Below are 24,599 nucleotides of genomic sequence, written 5' to 3'. Positions count from 1 at the left end.
ATGCACCTGGAGTCACCTTTGCCAAACCTATTGTTTGAAATAGTATAAAAATAGCTCAAAATAAACAAATATTTTTTCAACTTGAAACTGGATGTAATTTTTATGATTTACAACTTAAGCATTTTTGTTAGGCAACAAAATGTAATCTTTTCTTTAAATATTTTGTCATGTTAAATTGAAGTTTTCCCAAGATTATGTCCCTCGAAAAAGTTTAAAAAATGCGATGAGCTATTTGCAAAAAAATGTTTTTTAAAAAAAGTAATTTGGGGGCAAGACGGCCACCTCCACGGGGGGTAAGACGGCCACCCGTGATTTGTAAATTTGATTTGATAATGGTTACATTTTTGAAGGATTTTTGACTGTTAAGACATATTTAAGACAAATTTGACATATTTTCGGTAAAACTATCATTTTTTATTCAAAATGCTGTTAACTGCCGGTTCGACAATATTCCTTACTGGGATATAGCAAAATTAATTGAGTAGTATGAAATCCTTTCAAACTTTTAATAAAAGTCGCCAATTTAATATTTTTTACATAATTTTGATTTACTAATTCTAATCGTAATACACAAACCAGTTAATTTGCATTAAATTGGGTATATTTTCGTGTAAAAAATCATAACTTTTCATGAAATGTGGTCGCAATAATATGAAATTCACAAAGCCAAAATATAATATTGGTGTACACTGTACAGCCGTTTTTCATATTTGAAACTTGTTTTTTTTAACCAAAATAGTTATGATGTTCAGAGATGTCTGTTCAACCTATCATGTAGGTATTTGGGTGGATTTAGCAAAGTTATCAAGTTAAATTATAGCACTGACCGTCTTACCCCACATGGGTGGCCGTCTTACCCCACGTATTTCATATATATTCGATTTCAATTATTTTTTTTAAATAGCTTAAAGGTATTGAAAATTATTTTTTAGACCAACTAATTTATGACATTTCAATAATGGACTATTAGTAGAACAATATGTACCTGATTTGAGATCAAAATAATCTGTAGTGTTAATTTTATGAGACTTCTCCCTTAGGGTGGCCGTCTTACCCCCATCTCCCCTATCGCGCAAATAATGCATGAGGACAGATTTCATGCAGATTCTGATATACTTTCATGCATCACAATCATGCGACCGCCGTTTGGGTGTAGGTGTTCGAATTCTTGATTGTTGAGGCAATTGCAAACCTCTTTTTACACCTTAGCTTCCATCCACCCCGGGATTCGAATTTACGACCTTTGGATTGTTAGTCCAACTGTCTACCAGCGACTCAACTTTGACACCCAGGGAGTCAAATCCTACACCTGGATTGAGCTAACGACCTAACACTTTTAGGTTAGACCTGGGTCAACATTTAATTCTCTATCCGACGGAAGGCCTTATCAGATAAATCTCGTCTCAAAAAACGCCACCGGGGTCGACTGGGATAAAGCTCAGGACAACTGGGGTAATAGGCAATCACGCTTATCATTACACCACCGCACCCGGCAATATGCGATAACATGGAACAACTAATAACATGCAATAACATAAAACGATCACAACAATTTTAAACCGTTGAAAATGTAAAACAGTTTTATCCACAATCGTTGCAAATCCCCTTTAATTATACTCTAGCGAAGTGTCAATTTTGCACTAATTTACCAAGACGTCCCCTGAAATTCCAACACCATCTAAGAAACTCCCCCGAAGCTCATTATTAAACACATTAATTCTGGCAAAAAGCCCCCGCTCCTACTCTCCTTCCAGCAGGCAGCCAATATTAATTATGGACACCACTTCACAAGTCACTCGTTCAAGTAGGCTACGCTCTCCACTGTGCAGTCTCATCCCGCTCCCCTTAATGTAGGCTTGCGAAGCGACTTACATCACACGCGCTCAGCCCCCCGACACGCGATAATAGACCATGATAACACACTTCCGTTCCAATTTTCCTCATCCGAGAGGCCACCCACCCCCCAAAAGGCCCAACGGTCCTCTCGGCGGAGGCCACTTCCCGGCCACAAAACAGGAAGTAATTTTCCCCATTAATAAATCATCGCGGGCCCCGGAGCCCAAGACTAATGATTCACACCGGCCGGCCCTCGAGGAGGATTACCGAGAGAGCTTAGCTAATCGTCGTTTTTGAAAGGGGGGTTCGGATTTGCTGGAGGCATTTCTCAAGGTTTTAGGAGAATTATGAAGCGTGTGTGTTTTGTTTTTAATAAATAGAGAAATAAATAAATTCATGTACTTCGAGATATCGTTTTCGCAAAAGGGTAAACAGTTTTGTCTATCGTCACGTAGAGGGCTCCAAGGTTTGATCGCCTGGAATGAAAAAAATCAAAGTAAAGAAAATGAAAATTAGTTCTCTGCATAAAAATCGAGGCATTTAATAAATTTATTCATTCATGTTTATTGTTGCAAAATTATGTGGCATGCAAACTAAAAAAAAACATTTAATCTTTTTTAATCTATCGTCGTTGGGTCTTTGCAACACTATATAAACTTGCCACATTTTTAATCTTTCAGCTTGCATTAAAAAAATAAGCCTTGCTAAACTAGCAACACAAATACTGCCTCTTAAGGACCTGCAACGTGATTTATCATGCAACACTTTGGCAAAATGTATCGTTCCAGACCCAAATCAAGGCAACATTATTTTCAATAGTAATAGTTAAAACAGGTTAAAACCATTGGCGAAAACAAGCATGCTTATCGAAAAGTCTGGATTTCAATTTTCTAAAACTAACGCATCGATACAAACTTGTTGTACAGCCCAAAGTCGGCCCGCGTGTTGTTGCTGCACTCGCCCCGCCGGTAGTAAAAGTACGAGTGGCAGTTGGTGCCCTCGAAGATGTGCTGCGGGTTTAGCGAGGCCCGGAAGTACTCGACCGCCTTAAAGTGGCTGCAGATGAACTGAACTGAAGAAAAAAAAGCATTGAAATTAATCCAACTACTTTACAAAAAAAAATCTTATACTCACGGTACGCCTTCGTCGTATCATTGTTCACCAGCGGGAACTCACAACCCGGCTGTGGACTCGCCCCATTATTCGTGTAAAAGTCCTGATGGCCAACGTTCGTCGACGTCCCGATGATGTTCTTATCCGTGTGAACGGCCTGCACAAACAGCGCATCGCTCTTGTCCAACCTCCTGTCCGTTGACACCAAAAACGGCCGCGTAAAAGATGGTCCCGCCGGATCCAGCCCCACGATCATCGGCACCGCCCCGTCCAGCGCAGCTCCAGCGATACCGGAAATGTGCGCCCCCATACTGTGCCCCACCAGTGTCAACTGGTCCATCGAGAAGCCCTGTTTGAGCAGGAACTTGACAAACTTTGCCAGATATCGGCCCACCTTAGGCGTGTTCCGAGCGGCCAGGTTGTACTCCACCAGGGCCAGCCGACTCCAGTCGACGGCGCAGATGTTGCCCCCGATGTACGTTACGTAGTCCCCCACGATGTCCTTAACCCAGGTTCGATTGACGTTGTCGGTCCAGCCGTGCGTTAGGAACAGCAGTGGCTTCGAGACGTCCAACTTGTAGTGCACGTCCTGGTCGTTGATGGTCACCTGCATGTAGTCGTAGTGGTTTCTGAAGAGACAGACAAAGTTTGAAAGAATTTATTACACTGTAACCGCTTAAGCTCAGTAGCACAACTCACGGGTTCGCGCACCAGAAGGTCACTTCGGAGCGCAGCTCGTTCGGCCCAAAGAAGATCTGCGAGAAGGTGTTCCCGAGGGCGCCGACCACGATGCCCAGTCTATTAGCGAGCAATTCATCCTGATCTAACGCTTGGGAGGCCACAGCTGAATAGAACCCCGGTGAATAAACGAGAGTACGAGAACGAGAGATTAATCCTGTTATAACACGGGGAATCGAGCAGACACAACCCAACCCAGCCCAAGTGGAAAGGATGAGGGGAGTCGATGGACAAGCGAAAGAGGATTAATATCCCCATTCAAATATTGTTCAACTGTGAATCAGCAGCAGCCTCCGCAACTGGCGCCGGACCGGGCTGTCTGCAGCTGCTGGGTGGGATGATACAAAGAGCGCCCGATTCTTTCCACCATTTTCCAGCCCGCGTCATGGTTTTTCATTCTTGCGTGCAAAAAGTGACCGTTGGTCGACACGGATCAGGATGATGGTGTTTGGTATAGGTGAAAATCGAAATGATATTGAATTGGGCAGCTGGGGAGGGAGTGGATGAGCGCTGACGGAGAACAAGGGATGCCACTTTTTAATATAGGTTTTTTAGAAGATGGGATGTTTTCCTAATTTAACATTTTTTTTAAATAAAATAAAATGCATTATAAAATTGGCAGCAAAATCAAAAATCAGTAAAAAGCTGAAAACTGATTTTACCCTGAGCATTTTGCCCCATTGTTGTGGTGCATTTTGCCCCGTTGTGGTAGTGTATCTTACCCCGATGTTGTGGTCATATTGCCCCGCATGATTGTTTAGTATTAATCAAGAAAGTTATTGAAATTTGCTATTTTTATACAATTTTAAGGGTTTTCCCACATGGATGGCGAAGAATCATATTTGTTTTAGAACATCTAACAAAATTCTGCATATTACCCCCTCTCCCCCTAATGGCAATGAAAACCGGACCGATACGTGCATTTTTGCCAGTTGCAAGAACAAAATCGTTTATTTCTCATGATTCCTTGCATCAATCTTAGTGTAACTAGTTGCGAAAGATAAGAAAAACTTTTGATTTTCGAGAATTTCGAGCGCTCTAAAATGTGTGAACTTTTTCTTGAAAAACATGTTTTGGAACAATGAAAATTGTGTTCTTCCGTAGGTATCGATCAAATAAACATCTATTTAGTTGATGCACCCAAATCCCAATGGTTAAACACCAAAGGGTGGTAAAACAAACGGGATCACTTTTTAGTTTGACACCCACTACCAAACGATTGGTTTGATAGTAAGTGTGTGTCCTTTATAAAAAATGACAGTTCGTCACTTGTTAGTTTGACTTTGTCAAACCAACGGGGTTCAAACTAAAGAAACGTTACTTAATCCACCATTAGGTGATTGATGCCTTCCTCTCATTTATAGAGTGATTCCAACCCCCCAAAAGTGTCCAGTGTGGAACTCCCCTAACGTGATCGCAGCACCTAAGAGATCATAATAAAAATAAGTGATGAGTAAAAAAAAATAGACACCGCCTTTGAGGAAAAAGGCATCCCTCTACACGGCTTTTTCGTGGCGATCAGACTCGACTATTTGAGGTTATGAAAATTCAGATCATTTTTTAAACTGCTTGTAATTTTAGATACACCCAAACGGTGGTCGCATGATTGTGATGCATGGCGGCATGAAAGTATATCAGAATCTGCATGAAAACTGTCCTCATGCATTTTTTGCGATATGGGGGTATGACATTTTTGCCCGCTTCAAAGCTTCGTGTCTATGCAAGCCATGAGAAAGTGAAATTATTGACAACCGGAAGAGATTTTTAAAGCAAACAGAATCCAAGGGACCGTCGAGGAAGAGATCCTTCAAGCAAGAGAAAATATCGAGGAATGAAGAGAATTAGAGTATGCAGATTGAAGGGACTGAAGAATTCATCGATTGATGGAGCAATATTGATATCGAAAAGATCGACAGCCAGAGAGTCGACTGTATAACTATCGCCGGTTTGATATTTTTTAGGATTTCAGATATTTTTTCCTAGCGTCTGCCAGATGTAAATTTACACATTATTAGAGGTAAAATTAAAGCTTTTTCTGACATAAAACATGTACCCCTTTTTAGATGTAATTTTACCATGTTTTTTTTTACTGTGTAGCCCAATCTTCAGCTCGAATTTTGCCTGAGAGCATGTGACCGAGTCGAAAGTAGCATTTGAAGCTCTTCTCTGTGTATTGTTGCAGCGTTCTTCAACGCTCAGACTCAGTCGTCAACAGATCCCTGATTTTTCGTTAATTCGTGAAATTTGCCCACCATTATTATAAATAGTGTCTGATCAATAGATGTTTGGATAACTTTTAGGAGTTATCAATAACAAAACATACAAAAAATTAAATATACAGTCCAGACCGGTGGCCTCGAAAAAAAATTCCTGCCCTCAGTTGTTTTTTTAAATCCCGTCTGTTTTCTGGTGATTTTTTCGCTTCTTAATCACTTGATATTATCAGTTGGTTTCGAATATCGTTGTCTTCGAATATCGTTTCTAGACTTCAATTCAATTTTAAATAACTTTAAACCTTGTACATCCCTAATTTCATTCAAAGTAAAAACTGATGAAACGAATGCACCCAACTCCCTCAGCGTTCAACAGACCTCGGTCCAGCCCAGCTCAACCCGTAGTCCCGTTGACCGGCCACCAGTCAGCCATCGAGCCAGCCACTCCCTGTATCAACCAATTGACGGTACAATACGATATGTAAATAGAGTGTAAATTAAACTCATGATTTATAGCTGAAAAATGGTCAAACACAAACACAAACCAGACACACGGGGGGCCTGAAAAATGGATTCAGGTGCGAACCAGTTCTAGTTTGCTTTTTTTAAGGGAATTGTGGAACAAGCTAGTTAAGTCTATGGATTAGAACTCATTTTAGCTGATAAAAATTACACAAAATATGTTTTGCCTATATATTGAATATAAAGCTCCTACACCGGATGAAACTGACACTTTACAGCCCAAATTGCAGCAAATCTAACTTCTGGGTCGTTGTGACTACCCTAAACTCCAAATTAAAAAAACCAAACGAGTCGTGTCACTCTGCCAGCAAATATTAATCCCCGTTTCCGGTCGGCGTAGCCTCGGATCATCGTTCCGTCGCGTCATCCCAGGATTCATGAAAATTGAAGCCAAAACGATTTTGGCCCATGTCCCGTACGTCCAGCTCAACCGGATGGGAGCGATTGACACTTTGTTTAGTCGGGGTTTTTTTTCGGGACAATAGAAATCAATTAAGCAGATCGGTGGGGATGGCAAAAGGGGATCCACAGGAAGCTCGGGATAAATCAAACAATTTTTTCCCAGGAAAAATTGGACTTGCATAAATGGTGTCTAAATTGCATTTCTGTTTTGTTGGTTCACTTGTAATTATTTTTGGAGGAAACAAAAGCAATTTATACACAGTAAAAAAAATCATGGTAAAATTTCATCTAAAACGGAGTACATCTTTTATGTCAGAAAAAAGCTTTAATTTTACCTCTAATAATGTGTAAATTTACATCTGGCAGACGCTAGGAAAAAATATCTGTAATCCTAAAAAAATATCAAACCGGCGATAGTTATATCTAGCTTACTAAGTCCGCGCCCCAACCCGCACAGCCAACTCGCCGCTGTGAAAACTGGACGATCAAAGCCAATGTACCTCTATGTATCGTCTATGCAGTAAATACAGTATACAATGTACGGAGCACATAGAGCTACATTGGCTTTGATCGTCCCGTTTTCACAGCGGCGAGTTGGCCGTGCGGGTTGGGGCGCGGACTTAGTAAGCTAGATATAACTATCGCCGGTTTGATATTATTTTAGGATTACAGATATTTTTTCCTAGCGTCTGCCAGATGTAAATTTACACATTATTAGAGGTAAAATTAAAGCTTTTTTCTGACATAAAAGATGTACTCCGTTTTAGATGAAATTTTACCATGATTTTTTTTACTGTGTACTATAATTTAAACCTTATTTGACCACATTCTGATTTTATAGCTAACAATACTCGTTTATGTTTTAACATAAACATTATTATTCTAAACCAGTTCTTTTCCGTTCTGTAATTTTGTGTTAAAGTCTAATTTGCGACCTTCGAACAACTTTTTTTTCAATTTTTTTAAATTTATCTGAGGAAAAAAAACATAGCAAAAAGACAAAAAGACAAAAAGACCAAAAGACAAAAAGACAAAAAGACAAAAAGACAAAAAGACAAAAAGACAAAAAGACAAAAAGACAAAAAGACAAAAAGACAAAAAGACAAAAAGACAAAAAGACAAAAAGACAAAAAGACAAAAAGACAAAAAGACAAAAAGACAAAAAGACAAAAAGACAAAAAGACAAAAAGACAAAAAGACAAAAAGACAAAAAGACAAAAAGACAAAAAGACAAAAAGACAAAAAGACAAAAAGACAAAAAGACAAAAAGACAAAAAGACAAAAAGACAAAAAGACAAAAAGACAAAAAGACAAAAAGACAAAAAGACAAAAAGACAAAAGACAAAAAGACAAAAAGACAAAAAGACAAAAAGACAAAATGACAAAAAGACAAAAAGACAAAAAGACAAAAAGACAAAAAGACAAAAAGACAAAAAGACAAAAAGACAAAAAGACAAAAAGACAAAAAGACAAAAAGACAAAAAGACAAAAAGACAAAAAACAAAAAGACAAAAAGACAAAAAGACAAAAAGACAAAAAGACAAAAAGACAAAAAGACAAAAAGACAAAAAGACAAAAAGACAAAAAGACAAAAAGACAAAAAGACAAAAAGACAAAAAGACAAAAAGACAAAAAGACAAAAAGACAAAAAGACAAAAAGACAAAAGACAAAAAGACAAAAAGACAAAAAGACAAAAGACAAAAAGACAAAAAGACAAAAAGACAAAAAGACAAAAAGACAAAAAGACAAAAAGACAAAAAGACAAAAAGACAAAAAGACAAAAAGACAAAAAGACAAAAAGACAAAAAGACAAAAAGACAAAAAGACAAAAAGACAAAAAGACAAAAAGACAAAAAGACAAAAAGACAAAAAGACAAAAAGACAAAAAGACAAAAAGACAAAAAGACAAAAAGACAAAAAGACAAAAAGACAAAAAGACAAAAAGACAAAAAGACAAAAAGACAAAAAGACAAAAAGACAAAAAGACAAAAAGACAAAAAGACAAAAAGACAAAAAGACAAAAAGACAAAAAGACAAAAAGACAAAAAGACAAAAAGACAAAAAGACAAAAAGACAAAAAGACAAAAAGACAAAAAGACAAAAAGACAGCTAGCTTGCTAGCTCGGCAACATCTTAAGATTTTATTTTCAACTGAAATTTTCCTTGTGTCTTTATTTGGCATAAACTTCTATCCAACTTCCAACTTTTCAAAATTGACAGCACGTTCCATCAAAGGTACCATCTACCTTTCTAAAGCCTACATGCAGGCGCATCATCCATCAATCGCATCGCGCTTCACTCTTTGCTGTCATGCAGCTAGTCTACCACTCGGGCGATATGCAATCGCGGAATAGCTTCCCATTTGCAGCAGATCTCGTTTCGATTGCACAGTGTAAGACTCGGCCCGTCACTTTTTTATGAGTTTGTCAACCTGTCACCAGTCAGTGGTTGGCAGCACTGGCTGTCTGCAGTTGCCAGATCATTAAGGCGCGGACGCGTGTGAATTGCGAACCAAAAGAAATAAGATATTCATTCCATTTCTCGTCAAACATCTCTCTCCGTTGGTCGCGTTGGACTTGATGGATGACGGCTGGCTGTTCTGTCCGCCCATCTCCCCGAGGGAGGCATCACGGGAACCCATCCAAGATGCGGTCGGGTGGAAGAATTTAACAAGAACTAGTAGAACATTTTTCCCATTTTCTAGATCTTCGCTTCCCACAGGGCCTGAATAAGATGATGAACAAAAAAAGAAACGGGTTCCAAAAATATGCTTCCCTTCCGCACCACTTGGAGACTTGAGCTTCTGCCTGCACTTCCAGCTCAGCTGGAAAAATGGAAAATGCGGTTTTACACTGAGAAGAGTTGGAAAGCTTGTAACCTATCGCTTGTACGTAGTACAATCTCTGGTCACAATGCTTCGCATCATCCTGTCAAACTGAACCGTAGGGACAAGTTAGGATATTGTAATCAACCATTACACTTAAACAACATACAAAACATGGTATCCCTATTCCTAAAACGGTTAGCACGACTCACATCTCTTTGAGCAATTTTCGAAATACGCAAGAACAAAGACTTAAAATTAATAAAGGGACTTCGTCATTTTGAATCGTCCTCATTTGCCGCTACCGACCAGAGTCCGTTATACATACTCTGGTCAAACGAAGAAATTGTGAACGTTTTGTAATTTAAAGTGCTGTGAATATCTGTTATTTGTACCCAGCATTCATGTAACCGGCGAAATGGTAAATTTAGTTCTTGTATTTTTGAGTCGTGTCTAATTAGTGTCTTAATTGTTAATTGTAGTGTCAGGGAGTTGGTCCCAACCCGCACCATCCAAACTAACCGTCAAGGACCGCGCTCTTCGCTAAAAGTGGTCGTTTGGTTGGTGGTGCAAGGAGGTAACAAGATTGTGGTAAATATTAAAACAAAACGTTAAAGCTAGAAAAAGTGATTAGAAATGAACTCCCTTCACAGAACCTCCAAGTTGGCAGAGCGCGCCAACCCGAGAATCTGTTAGAGCGCAATGGCGGAGGCCATCCGGTGAGTTCATTGTTTCCACAGTTACACAAAGCACAAGTACTAAACCAAAACTTAAACGTACAGGTTTTTTTCTACCAAAGACAAAGACACAAAACCAAAGACACCAAAACCGTTGCTGCGCCAGGCCTGGCCGGAGGAAGATCCTCCGACTTGACTCGACCACCGCGGGATACACTAGAACACACGAACACACACACACATGGTTAGGTTAGTTTTAAAACGACGAAAAACAATAAATTAGGACAGTTAAATGCAATAAACATGACTTTTCCATAACCCAAAGCGACGATCTTTTGTGATTCTTTTTGCCAGGACAGTGCGATTAGCTGAATCGAACCAGGATTGTGAAAGGGTAGGTACAATTCTCCTTCCCCACGTCAAATGTGAGCAGTTGCAGATCTTTACATCTCTCTCGCATCTCCAAGAGTCTCAAGTTCTGGTTTTTATTTAATTTTTAATTAATGAACTAGTGGTGGCAATTGCCCCCTAATTCGTTATTACAAATGGCGCCCAACGTAAATTAAGTAAGCTTTTCAATCTGTTTGGCAGAAATTTTGGTCAAAAACTTCATTTTTGTGTGTGCAGTTAAGATGTTCAATGATTAAATGTTATTTCTGTTCATTGAGTTCTGTTTTTTCTGCTTTTCTGTTTGTACATCGTTCGCTTCACACATACTACTTCAAAATCAATTTAAATATCAACATTGTCTTTGTCTATCTTTATTGCCTCCAGTCCCGATCGATCGGTCTGGGAACGGCACACAATAGGTTTGAAAACCGGATCGGCCCAGCTGTTCTCGGGCTCTGCAGCCAAAAAGAGACCGGTAGAATTTAATAAGGAACAAAAGAGACAGAACAATAAAAACTTCGCGATCGCCGAACTTTGTGTCTCCGACGATCAGTCGAGATTCGGTTGTCGCGAGAGCAACAATGCTCTAATTTGAAAAAAAAAGTTAATAAAAGACCGGTCGTTCGGAAAACAAATAATGAAAATAATAAGAAAATCAAACAAAAAAAAACAGTGCAATAGTTAAACAAAAAAAAAAGCAAAAAAAAGGATTGTGAAAACTTGTGATAATTAGTTTATAAAAAAAAGATCTGTGATATAAAAAGAAGAATTTGTGGAAATAAATGAATAAACTAAGAAAGAAATTATTTGCCAACAACGTGGAAGTAAACCCCACCGGATTATTGTTGGTCGATTAATTCTCTTTTATATCTCTATTTGGTAAGTTTTTGTGCACTTTGAAAACTTTTTTTAAACGTAATGTAATTTATTGCACAACAAACCGATTCAATTTTCAATTCCCCTTGCTTTTTCGTCGCTCTTTGTTTATCAGAGCTGACGATGTAGAACAATAGCCTTTGTGTTGTCTTATGTACTTCTAGTCTATTTTGGACTCTGTTTGTGTATATGAGATGACAAAAAAATGACTAAGGGTGGTTCTAAGGATTAATAAAAAAAAAATAATTATTTTTTTTTTCTTTTTGTGTAGGGGAGTGAAAATTCCGATTTTCTTTTTTCTTTTTGTTTTAAATGTTTATTTTTTTTTAATGGTATTTAGTGTTTATTGTTTTTAATCATTTTTAGTTTTTTGTGAAGAATTTCTGGCCAACCGTACCCGTCGAACCAGACGAATCGGATGAAATTTCTTTTCAAATCGCGATCATTCCTGGCCAACTGTTCCCTCCTTCGCTGGGAGAATCAGATGGAATTAATAGTGACGTTAAAAAAAATTAAAAATGTGAGTGAACAGTAAAATAAATGTTAAGTGTAAAATAAAGTGATAATTTTTATAATTCCTGACCAGCTGTACCCGTTGAACTAGACGAATCAGACGGAATAGTGATAAATCCGCGAATAAAATTCCTGGTCAACCGTGCCCTCCCCCGCGTGGAGAATCGGATGGAATGTAGTGAATGAGACAGTGTGAATGAATTAAATAATGAGTGTTTGTGAAATGTAGAATTGGAAAGTTTGTCAATTGTTGAATATTCCCCTAATTAGAGCCCTTCCGGAGATTGACAGCACCTCCGCTAGGAATCTGCGAAAGATGCTCCTGTCATTCTTAGGACTTAGAATAATTTGAATATTTAAAAAAAAATTCTGACCGGTCAATAATGATTTTTTTTTTAACAAAAATTAAGTAGTCAATTTTTTTGCAACTTTTGCTCTAGTACGACGGTACACAGAGGTTTTCTGCTAAAAAATACTACTGCTTTGTAAAAATTTAAATTTTATAACGAGTACTTCTCAATTTTGGACTTCATTGATAGTAAGCTGGAAATCTAGCATTTTTGAAATCAATTGAGGTTGTAATGAGATTACTTGTGATTATTTTTGTTTGTTTACCCTTCTTTTGTTTATCAACTGAGTGTATCGTTTGTAAATCAAACACTTCTGACTCATTGATAATTTAAAGGGTGACAAATAAATGGCTAAATTTAAGCCAATGATTAATTTCCCTGTGATAATTCTGTGATAATTGACAACATTAATTTCTGACCAATTCTAACAATTCTGACAAGCTGACTTTTGAAATTTTTATTTATTCAGATTTTTATTTACAATTTTTCATATACACTTTACAGATTTTATTTATTATTTATTTTTGTGTTATTTATTTCGTGTTGTTCTTTGAATTTTTGACAGATGCGCCCACTAATCAATAAAACTAAATAATTTACCAGAACTAGGGATTCTACTGATGATTGAAAAATGTGGAGTTTCTGCAAAACTCACATTTTCCCTGGTGGTGGGAATTGTAACCTATCGCTTGTACGTAGTACAATCTCTGGTCACAATGCTTCGCATCATCCTGTCAAACTGAACCGTAGGGACAAGTTAGGATATTGTAATCAACCATTACACTTAAACAACATACAAAACATGGTATCCCTATTCCTAAAACGGTTAGCACGACTCACATCTCTTTGAGCAATTTTCGAAATACGCAAGAACAAAGACTTAAAATTAATAAAAGGGACTTCGTCATTTTGAATCGTCCTCATTTGCCGCTACCGACCAGAGTCCGTTATACATACTCTGGTCAAACGAAGAAATTGTGAACGTTTTGTAATTTAAAGTGCTGTGAATATCTGTTATTTGTACCCAGCATTCATGTAACCGGCGAAATGGTAAATTTAGTTCTTGTATTTTTGAGTCGTGTCTAATTAGTGTCTTAATTGTTAATTGTAGTGTCAGGGAGTTGGTCCCAACCCGCACCATCAAACTAACCGTCAAGGACCGCGCTCTTCGCTAAAAGTGGTCGTTTGGTTGGTGGTGCAAGGAGGTAACAAGATTGTGGTAAATATTAAAACAAAACGTTAAAGCTAGAAAAAGTGATTAGAAATGAACTCCCTTCACAGAACCTCCAAGTTGGCAGAGCGCGCCAACCCGAGAATCTGTTAGAGCGCAATGGCGGAGGCCATCCGGTGAGTTCATTGTTTCCACAGTTACACAAAGCACAAGTACTAAACCAAAACTTAAACGTACAGGTTTTTTCTACCAAAGACAAAGACACAAAACCAAAGACACCAAAACCGTTGCTGCGCCAGGCCTGGCCGGAGGAAGATCCTCCGACTTGACTCGACCACCGCGGGATACACTAGAACACACGAACACACACACATGGTTAGGTTAGTTTTAAAACGACGAAAAACAATAAATTAGGACAGTTAAATGCAATAAACATGACTTTTTCCATAACCCAAAGCGACGATCTTTTGTGATTCTTTTTGCCAGGACAGTGCGATTAGCTGAATCGAACCAGGATTGTGAAAGGGTAGGTACAATTCTCCTTCCCCACGTCAAATGTGAGCAGTTGCAGATCTTTACATCTCTCTCGCATCTCCAAGAGTCTCAAGTTCTGGTTTTTATTTAATTTTTAATTAATGAACTAGTGGTGGCAATTGCCCCCTAATTCGTTATTACAAGCTGTCTATCTGTGGTGAAAGGAAATAAAGCAGTTGATGAAAAAAGATGTAGGGAAATGGGTTTTTGGTCGCAAGCTCGGAAGAGAGTGACTTTGACATGACTTTGAATATTTTTCCTTTTTAAATAGTTGCGGTTTGACGGAAAGAACTTTTGGAAAGGGGTTGGCTGGTTGTTGGTCGATTTTTTTGAAATTACTTGTGCCAAACCAACAATGAGCGGCGATTTAGATCGTAAAATAAATTGGAAATTTGATTTTACAGTTCAAAATAACAGCATAACAATGGATTGCTATCTACAGGTTTCCGAAAGAGTGTAGAAGTTATGTTTTTTTTTAATACCGAGACTCCTTCGCAAAAAGTCTGCTTATCAAATTGAAAATCATTCCTCAACAAATCTTCAATAGCTGCATTCATCAATATTCATCCACCAACAATTTTCAACAACCCTCTTCCCACCCAATAAAAACCAGCATGCTGCACATCCTAATTACCGATCTATTCGACCATTCGGTGGTGCTCGAAAAAAATAAGTTCCCATCCAAGTTTTTTCTTCCGCGTGACCAGTCAATAACCGCCTTTCAGTCCTAGGTAGCACCCCCAATACACCAATCCCAAACTACTCGATCAAAGTTTGAAGTTTTGCATTCATACAAATCACTCGATGCTGATGCTGCTGCTGTTGCTTTCACTCCATGAAACCCTCTCGAAATTGCCAATGCAGCAGCAGCTTCCCATTCGAACCAATAACTCTCTTTCGCGAGCTTTCAACGAAACTTTTCGCGGGGCAAATGTACACTCAGTTGAAGTTTTCAAAAAAAATACTTCATTTAATATTTAATTTTTAAAATTACAAAATCGTCGTTTTAACAAAAAAAATGTGTTTTTTTTGTGACCCAGTGTTTATAGTACACTGTACGCAAAAAAAAAAACAACAAAACATCAACAACTGTGCAGCTGCGAAAAAATGAGTTCATTGTGCAAATGGACTCGCCATTCATTTACAAGTGGAAGAACATTGCTGCTGTTTGCTGCTGGTGGATGAATGGAATTTGCTGATTTCAGCCAGTAGAAGCAACAACAAAAAAAAGCTCCAGCTCCAGCTGGCAAAAAGAAGCTCAAGAGGACCAAACGACCATCCGTGGAACCCCAGCCGCGATGAATAGTGAGTTGTGGTCCGTCCGGTTGCTGTTTGGGAGTTTGGGAGTGACGCTTGATACTGTTGAAATCGAAAAATAAAATTTTAAAAAGTTGCCATTTGATTTATGAACTTTATTTACACACTGAAAAATATAATTAATTTGAAAAAATATCATTTTTCGAAGGTTATTTTTGCAATTTTTTTCCTTCTCTGTCTAATTCGTTCTCCTTAGTACCAGTAAACTCTCTCCCCATTTTGAATAAATCAGCTGTTGAAAGGTAGTCCATAACTCAGCTCAGGATAACAACTGCACCAATGTAATTGTTAAGCAACATAATAAAATGAAATGAAAAAATATCATCAAAAGAAAATCATCACACAAAAAGACTTTAAAAGACTTACTCCATGACACTCCTGTTTTCATACTGGTTAAAGTGCATAATGAAAACAGTGCGTTAGTATTTTTTTCATTTATGGATTTTTTGAGTTTTTGAAACCAATTTTAAAAATTCGAAAAACATTTCATGATCAATATTTTATTTTGGTAAAAATTGTAAATAGTTATGAGCAGGTTCAGTGTTCACGCGGACAGCGTGAAGTTCGTGAAATTTCACAATTACCGCAAAATTCTATGAAATTCAATATTTTTTGGAAATCAATGCCTAATGCTTAAATAACAAATTTAAGGTTATTTAAGTATTTATCAAGCTCCGTGAAATTTTGTATTTTAGGATAGTGGTCCCCAAGAAAATATTTTTTTAAATAAATTTTTCCCATCGACTAATTCAAATTTACTCTGTTTGGTCGACAAAAGTTGCCAAACTTTGAGCAATCTGATCTTTAATGGACGAATTGTATATATCCAATCATAGTCAAAAAAACACATACAAATATAACAAAACAAAATGGTATGATAAAATTAAGTTTACAATCCACGAGTAGGTGCCGTACACTGGGGTGACCTAGATTTAATGTAATCTATCGTTATTGTTATCGTTATTTCGATAATTATATCGCCGATAATAGACAATAACACATTTTTTAAATCTTTCTAAAATCGATTAATTCAGCCATATCATGTTTAATAATCAATGCTTTCAGCTTTCACTAAGAATATATTTTTTTGAAAATCTAGTAAATTTCTTGTATGTACTCAAAATTGTTCACAAAATACCGTATAGTTTAAAAAATACTCAAATTTTTATAATTTGCGATATGAATAGCAAACAATGTAAAATTTTGAATGTTTTTCACTTTATCAAAGAATTTTTGTAAAATGAGCAGTTCTCTAGGATTTCGGTCATTCGATTTTTTTTGTATTTTTTAATCCGGCTGAAACTTTTTTGGTGCCTTCGGTATGCCCAAAGAAGCCATTTTGCATCATTAGTTTGTCCATATAATTTTCCATACAAATTTGGCAGCTGTCCATACAAAAATGGTGTATGAAAATTCTAAAATCTGTATCTTTTGAAGGAATTTTTTGATCGATTTGGTGTCTTGGGCAAAGTTGTAGCTATGGATAAGGACTACACTGGAAAAAAATGATACACGGTAAAAAAAATTTGGTGATTTTTTTATTTAACTTTTTATCACTAAAACTTGATTTGCAAAAAAACACTATTTTTAATTTTTTTAATTTTTTGATATGTTTTAGACGACATAAAATGCCAACTTTTCAGAAATTTCCAGGTTGTGCAAAAAATCATTGAGCGAGTTATGAATTTTTGAATCAATACAGATTTTTTCAAAAAATCGAAATATTGGTCGCAAAAATTTTTCAACTTCATTTTTCGATGTAAAATCAAATTTGCAATCAAAAAGTACTTTACTGAAATTTTGATAAAGTGCACCGTTTTCATGTTAAATCCATTTTTAGGTGACTTTTTTGAAAATAGTCGCAGTTTTTCATTTTTTAAAATTAGTGCACATGTTTGCCCACTTTTGAAAAAAATATTTTTGAAAAGCTGAGAAAATTCTCTATATTTCGCTTCTCCGGAGTTTGTTGATACGACCTTTAGTTGCTGAGATATTGCAATGCAAAGGTTTAAAACCAGGAAAATTGATGTTTTCTAAGTCTCATCCAAACAGCCCACAATTTTTTACTGTCGATATCTCAGCAACTAATGGTCCGATTTTCAATGTTAAAATATGAAACATTTGTAAAATTTTCCGATCTTTTTGAAAACAATATTTTCAAAATTTTCAAATCAAGACTAACATTTCAAAAGGGCCAAACATTCAATATTACGCCCTTTTAAAATGTTAGTCTTGATTTGAAAATTTTGAAAATATTGTATTCGAAAAGATCAGAAAATTTCACAAATGTTTCATATTTTAACATTGAAAATCGGACCATTAGTTGCTGAGATATCGACATTGAAAAATGGTGGGCTGTTTGGGTTAGACTTAGAAAACATGAATTTTCCTGTTTTTAAACCTTTGCATTGCAATATCTCAGCAACTAAAGGTCGTATCAACTAAGTCCGTAAAAGCAAAATATAGAGAATTTTCTCAGCTTTTCAAAAATATTTTTTTGAAAAGTGGGCAAACATGTGCACTAATTTTAAAAAATGAAAAACTGCGACTATTTTGAAAAAAGTCACCGGAAAATGGATTTAACATGAAAACGGTGCACTTTATCAAAATTTCATTAAAGTACTTTTTGATTGCAAATTTGATTTTACATCGAAAAATGAAGTTGAAAAATTTTTGCGACCAATATTTCGATTTTTTGAAAAATCAGTATTGATTCAAAATTCATAACTCGCTCAATGATTTTTGCACAACCTGGAAATGAAAGTTGGCATTTTATGTCCTCTAAAACATATCAAAAATTAAAAAAAAAATAGTGTTTTTTTGCCAATCAAGTTTTAGTGATAAAAGTTAAATAAAAAATCACCAAATTTTTTACCGTGTCATTTTTCCAGTGTAGTCCATATCCATACCTACAACTTTGCCGAAGACACCAAATCGATCAAAAATTCAAAAGATACAGATTTTAGAATTTTCACATATCATTTTTGTATGGACAGCTGCCAAATTTGTATGGAAAATTATATGGACAAACTAATGATGCAAAATGGCTTCTTTGGGCATACCGAAGGCACCAAAAAAGTTTCAGCCGGATTAAAAAATACAAAAATTAAAATTGAAGAAAAAAGACCGATTTCGTAGAGAATTGCTCAAATACTAAAATTTTCACAAAATACCGTACTTTTTTCAAAAATACTCAAATATTTAAAATTTGCAATATTGGTATCAAACGATGTAAAAATTCAAATGCTTTTTCAATTTATTAGATTTTTTTTTGAAAATACTAAAATGTTCACAAATTACCGTTTTTTTTTTATTTTCAAAACATGCTACTAACGAAGCGGAATTTTGCATGTTTCGAACATAAATTCAAATTGTGTATGTTTCACATCAAGAGTTTCTTTTTTTGTAGAGATCCAATCAACCATATTTTCAGTTTTTGCTTTTTGGGTGTTTTTTAATGCCCCTGACTCAAGGCAGTTTCAAGAACACCCAAAAAGCAGAAACTGAAAATTTGGTTTATTGAACCTTTTCAAAAAAAAAATATCAAACACAAATTTTCGTCGTTTAGTACCCATACTGCAAACTGAAAAAAATATAATTTTCGAAAAATACGTGAAAAGGTGAAAAGTGAAACAGCATACAAAATTTCGCTAATAATTACAATTTGAGTACTTTCGAGAAATTAAGATATTTTGTGAAAATTTTAGTATTTTCTAAAAAAAAACTCTAAATAACGCTTCGTTTGATGCCCATATGTTTAAAATTTAAGTATTTTCGAAAAAATACGATAATTTGTGTAAATTTTAGTATTTTCTTCAAAAAAAAATCAAATAAAGTGAAAAAATCATACCAAATTTAACTTCGTTTGATATCCATATTGCATATTTTGAAAATTTAAGTATTTTCGAAAAATACGGTAATTTGTGAAAATTATAGCATTTTCCAAAATTAAACTCTTATTAAGTTAAAAAGCATACACAATTTCGCTTCGCTTGGTACCCATATTACAAATTATGAAAATTTGAGTCCTTCACAAAAAATACGGTATTTTGTGAAAATTTTAGTATTTTCCAAAAACAACTCTCATAATGTGTCAAAGAAAACCAAATTTTGCTTCGTTTGATACCCATAATGCAAATTTTGAAAAATTGAGTATTTTCGAAAAACTAAACTGTATTTTGTGAAAAATGCTGTATTTTGTAAAATGATATTGTTGAATGAATCGATTTTAGAAAGATTTTAAAGATGAGTTATCGTCCATAATCTAATCGCCAATAGAATAATCGAAATAACGATAACGATAACGACAGAAGTAGTTTGGGCAATATTTACCTTTTGAGAAATAAACAAACAAACAAACAAAAATGATTATTTTCTTAAACGGAGTTTATTTACTTATTATTTAATAATTGAAAATTCAGTTAAATCATTTGAAATGATAATATGTTGCTTGAATAAATTTGAATAAAATTTACCTAAAAAATAAATGCCAAGGGATACTATTTTAACCAATTTTAACATATCAAACACATTTTCCACTTTCAACATGAAATTGTGTTCAAATTTGAAAATATTTCTACTGTCTCAAATAATCATATTTAACTATTTTTTTTACAATTCTATTTATCTAACTTTTTCAAATTAACAGAAGAATGTAAGGTTTAGTACAATTTTCTTTAACTTTTAAAAAACATAAAAAAATTAAAGCTTTAACTATTGTGGATTTGTAAAAAAAAACAGTCCTGCTTATGAGCATTCGTGAACAATGAATTCTCTAGGTAAACATTCACTGGTATGAAGCTTCTGTATATACCGTTTTTTTACAAATAATAACATTTAAATCATTAAATTATAATCACAATTGAAACTTTTTAGTTTTGCAAATATCTTGAGCTGGTTTTATACTACGATGCTAAAATTTCACCAGTATTGTTTTTCAGTGCTCTGCTTCTAATTTTTATGATTTTTCCCCAAAAAATTCTACCCAATAACGAGAAAAGAAGGGGATTAATATTGCCCCCTCTTCCTTTACATGATGATGTTTACTCTCAAGTCAGTAAACCTTGTACTGTCAAATTTAATTAATAGTTGAAACTGTGATTTTGATTATTTATATTTTTCAAGGCATAATATTTCTGTGTTTTGTCTCTTGCTGCATTTTTTGTGATTATATATTATTCACTTGTCTGATTTTTTTCTAGTTTTTCAGTTTTCTTTCTTGTTTTGTGCATTTCTTTCATTTGTATTTGGGTAATTCTCTACCAACTCACACGAAATCGGGAAAAGTTGACCCGACCCCTCTTCGATTTGCGTGAAACTTTGTCCTAAGGAGTAACTTTTGTCCCTGATCACGAATCCGAGGTCCGTTTTTTGATATCTCGTGACGGAGGGGCGGTACGACCCCTTCCATTTTTGAACAGTCGAAAAAAGAGGTGTTTTTCAAAAAATTGCATCCTGAAACGGAGATGAGATAGAAATTTTGTGTCAAAGGGACATTTATGTAAAATTAGACGTTTGAATTACTTTTTGAGTTACTTTTTGCGTTTTTCTTTGTTTCGTCGTCCGTGTCTGTCACGGGTGACGATGAACGGCCGTGAATGGCGACGACCAACTTTTCCAAAACTATTTTTCGTAAAATCGCGATAACTCGTGATGTTTATAAGCATATAAACATCACCTTTTGTATATATATCAAATTTTTTGTAATTGTATGATCTACAACTTTGTGGAACATTATTACACTCTTAAAAATAACTCTGCAAAGTTAGAAAAAACACGAAATTTTAAAATGAAAAATTTTGTTCTAAATGAAAAAATTACCCTTCTGGGTCAATAGATTCTAAATTAACATTAAATTTTCCATAAAATGGCATGTTCCAAAAAAATTTGCAGTCAAGTAACGAAAACCAGACTTTTCCCAAACCAACCCTTTAAATCATCGACGACCAGCTCCGACCAGTTTCGCCCATAGATCAACGATGGGGGTGGGTTTTTCTGGATGAAAACGGACGGATAAGAGGGCCCTTACTGCTGCAGCTGCACTCTCCGGGACAATGTTCCGCCGCACGGGTTTCCAATGGCGTTCCGTTTCCCATTCGGATGCTGGAGGCCCCAACCAACGGAGTACTCCCTTGCAATCAATACCCATCGAACGCGATTCAGCGATAAAATATGAGGACGGTGGCGGGTCTGCAACTAAGGTCAGAGTTCACACGAGGTGGCTGTGTTTACAGCAAGTAAAAATTGTAATTAAATTGACGGTACTGTGGAAAAAGGGGTCTTGCTGATTGCATACTTTGAGGGGTAACTCGAAGTTTGAACGTTGCAGATTTGCAACTTATGTTTGCAAAATCTTCATAATCATAAAACACGCATTTTCTATAAGCTGTAAATTCTATAGATCCTTCTAACACAGAACTCGTACTGATGATAAAAGCAAAAACAGTAGCAGATTTCACCTCAGAAAGCAACTATTGCTGTTTGGCATCCAGCGCAATTCCATCGTATCAGCTCAAGAGAGTTGAACTCAACTAACAACACTCTCCAGCGCCATTCCTAACCATGTACGTGTCTGGTGTTGGCAGTTGGTTGGTGGCAGCGTGCCACACCGCGAGAAATATTCATACTGCTGGAAGCTAGCAAACGACGAATGCTCGGCGGGAAGATCTGGAGTTAGAGAATGGGAGCTACCACAGAAAACGTCCCGATTTGTTTGAAAATGTTGCGAATTGAGAATGTTTTACCTTTTTGCAATTTGAATTGTTGGAAAAAAATTAAACTTATTTGATGAATTTTGAGGAGAACTAACAATGTCCCAAAACTAAAAAGTGATTTTTTAAATAAAAGATCAACATTTCTGTGTGTTTTTTTAGATTTTGAATCAGCTACACATTTTTTCTAAACTTGAAAATTTCTGTCAAAGAAACATGCAAGTTTTGTATAAAAATTCATGGACGCCCCCACAACGCAACACTCCTTTAGCAATTCCTCAAGCAGCACATCGAAAGGAGTTAGCGTCAAAGGGGGTGGGCGGAGGTTGAGACTCGCAAGTGGAAAAGTTTAGTTAAATTGCAGTTTACTTCGAGAGGAAAGCGTGCGCGCGAGCAAGCAAGCAAGTTTCACTAGATTATGAATAATGAGTGCAAATTTGTACGACAGAGGTTTTCTCGTGGGGGAGGAACGCTGGCGGGGGTAAATTGGATAATTTATACGAATTAACAGATTACATTGGAATAACTGAAGTCTGCGAGATATTAAGTGTGAGGGGGTTGACTGCGTGGGAGGTGTAAGCACTCTGCACGTATCACGTGCTTAAGATTGTTTCCGAAAATGCAGCACGATTTAAGACGTGTGCAGATTGATATTTAAGATACAAACTCTCGCTACTCCATGTAAATAATTTGTCTGGTAGAAAGATAAATTTGCCAGCTGTGGACGCAAGAAAAATTTACTCCACCATATTCTACGTGAGAAGCATACACCTTGGGCGAGAAGAGAACCACCTTCTTCTTCGATAAAGACCGTATGCGTTTCTCCCTGGGTGTTTGGGCGACTTACAAGAACAACATCGAAACATAAAGGGCTGGAAAAAAGGAAATCCGAAGAAAAACTTTTTCCACCACCCACTCAATCATACCGGAGCGGCAGCTAATATTTGTGATTTATTAAATTCAAATGAGCGGGGAAGGCAGTAAAAATAAATTAGAGCACGCACCGAGGCCAGCTCTTTACGCGATGTTTCTGGAATGGTGCAGGGTTTATAAAGATTTGTTTAATAATTTGGAATTTTTTGAAATGCATGTATTTTGTTTTGTATGTATGTATGTATTGTATGTATTTTGAACCCTCGTCTTGGCAGGACTTGGCCATGACCAAAGTATATTTCAACTGAGACGGTTCACCATATATCTCAAGAACCTTTTGAAACGAATACCTTTCTATGGCTAACGAAAAAACGAAACTATTGGCACTACGCCCCCCGGGGCATGGCCTTCCTCTAACGTGGGATTTCTGCTCCAGCGCCTCTGACGAGACAGGAGAAACCGGGACCGACGTTTTACTTCACCATCCGATAGAAGCTCAGTGGATAAGGCGGGAATCAAACCCGCGTCTCATAGCATCATCGGGATCGGCAGCCGAAGCCGCTACCCCTGCGCCACGAGACCCTAACTAACGAATCAAAATCAAATTATTCGCTCTACAGCATTGCCTTGGCGTTCTCGATTGCGAGATTCCTATTCGAAACTAGGTAACCGAAGGCTTGATTGTTGAGGCAATTGCAAACCTCTTTTTACACATTAGCTTCCATCCACCCCGGGATTCGAACTGACGACCTTTGGATTGTGAGTCCAACTGCCTACCAGCGACTCCACCGAGGCAGGGACCCAGGGAGACGACTCCTACACCTGGACTGAGCTAACGACCTAATCTTTTTAGGTTAGTCCGGGGCCAACATTTACTTCCCTGTCCGACGGAAGGCGTGATCAGACAAATCTCGTCTCAAAATTTGCCACCGGGACCTTCTGGGATCAAACCCAGGCCGACTGGGTGAGAGGCAACCACGCTTACCCCTACACCACGGTCCCGGCTAACGATTTCTTCTGAAATTGTACGGACATAGATCGGTAATGCAGATGACTCAGGCCAGGCAATCCACGACTCCCTCGTCCAGTTCATGAGTATATGAGATGGCCCTGGGCTGTTTTGAGACGGTGTTAGTAGTTATATAATGGTTTGATATGTTATACCTTGTGACATTATTTCGCCACTACGGATCAATTCAGTTCTAGAACACTAACTCCGCGATGGCCGACTGGTCAGCGTCCCAGACCATCAATCCAAAGGATGTGAGTTTGAATCCCACCTGATTCTTAAAGGTTTTTTGTTCATATTCAAAGTTCAATTCCTGATTCGAAATTTCAAGGGAACCGGCCGGAATTTGAACCCTGAATTTTCTGCATTCGAGGCAGAAGTCGCAACCATTAAGCAACGGAGCCGGTTCTGAAAAGCATGTGTTTTGTTTTGCCAAAAAATGGGCTAAACAAGAAAATTATAAATGGGCAATCAATATAAATTTAAATGGAGTGGAAAGGATTGTTTGTATACAAAAATTTCGAATTGAT

At 36.7% G+C, this 24,599-nt stretch overlaps 1 protein-coding gene and 1 long non-coding RNA gene across 3 annotated transcripts in view; one reads left to right on the top strand and one right to left on the bottom strand.

Moving 5' to 3' along the window:
- Positions 1-2,202: 2,202 nt before the first annotated feature.
- LOC6039205 (phospholipase A1 3) overlaps positions 2,203-24,599 on the bottom strand; it is a 56,263-nt gene continuing 33,866 nt past the window's right edge. Inside the window, exons 5-8 of the mRNA XM_038249067.1 lie at positions 3,649-3,793; positions 2,971-3,578; positions 2,752-2,908; positions 2,203-2,312 (exon numbers count right to left, since the gene is read on the bottom strand). Of these exons, the coding sequence (XP_038104995.1) occupies positions 2,231-2,312; positions 2,752-2,908; positions 2,971-3,578; positions 3,649-3,793 (992 nt within the window). The 3' untranslated portion in view covers positions 2,203-2,230. The remainder of the gene's footprint in view (positions 2,313-2,751; positions 2,909-2,970; positions 3,579-3,648; positions 3,794-24,599) is intronic.
- Positions 9,919-10,633, top strand: LOC119765350. Of its 2 annotated transcripts, XR_005276661.1 has the most exons (3): positions 9,919-10,240; positions 10,303-10,368; positions 10,432-10,633. It is a non-coding gene; the product is annotated as an uncharacterized LOC119765350 (long non-coding RNA). The 2 variants fall into 2 exon arrangements; XR_005276660.1 differs by having other exon boundaries at positions 9,919-10,368.

This window comes from Culex quinquefasciatus, chromosome 1, assembly GCF_015732765.1.
Source record: "Culex quinquefasciatus strain JHB chromosome 1, VPISU_Cqui_1.0_pri_paternal, whole genome shotgun sequence".
NCBI classification, from domain to species: Eukaryota; Metazoa; Arthropoda; class Insecta; order Diptera; family Culicidae; genus Culex; species Culex quinquefasciatus.
Note: the sequence above shows the minus strand (reverse complement) of the source record. Positions and strands in the feature narration are given on the sequence as shown.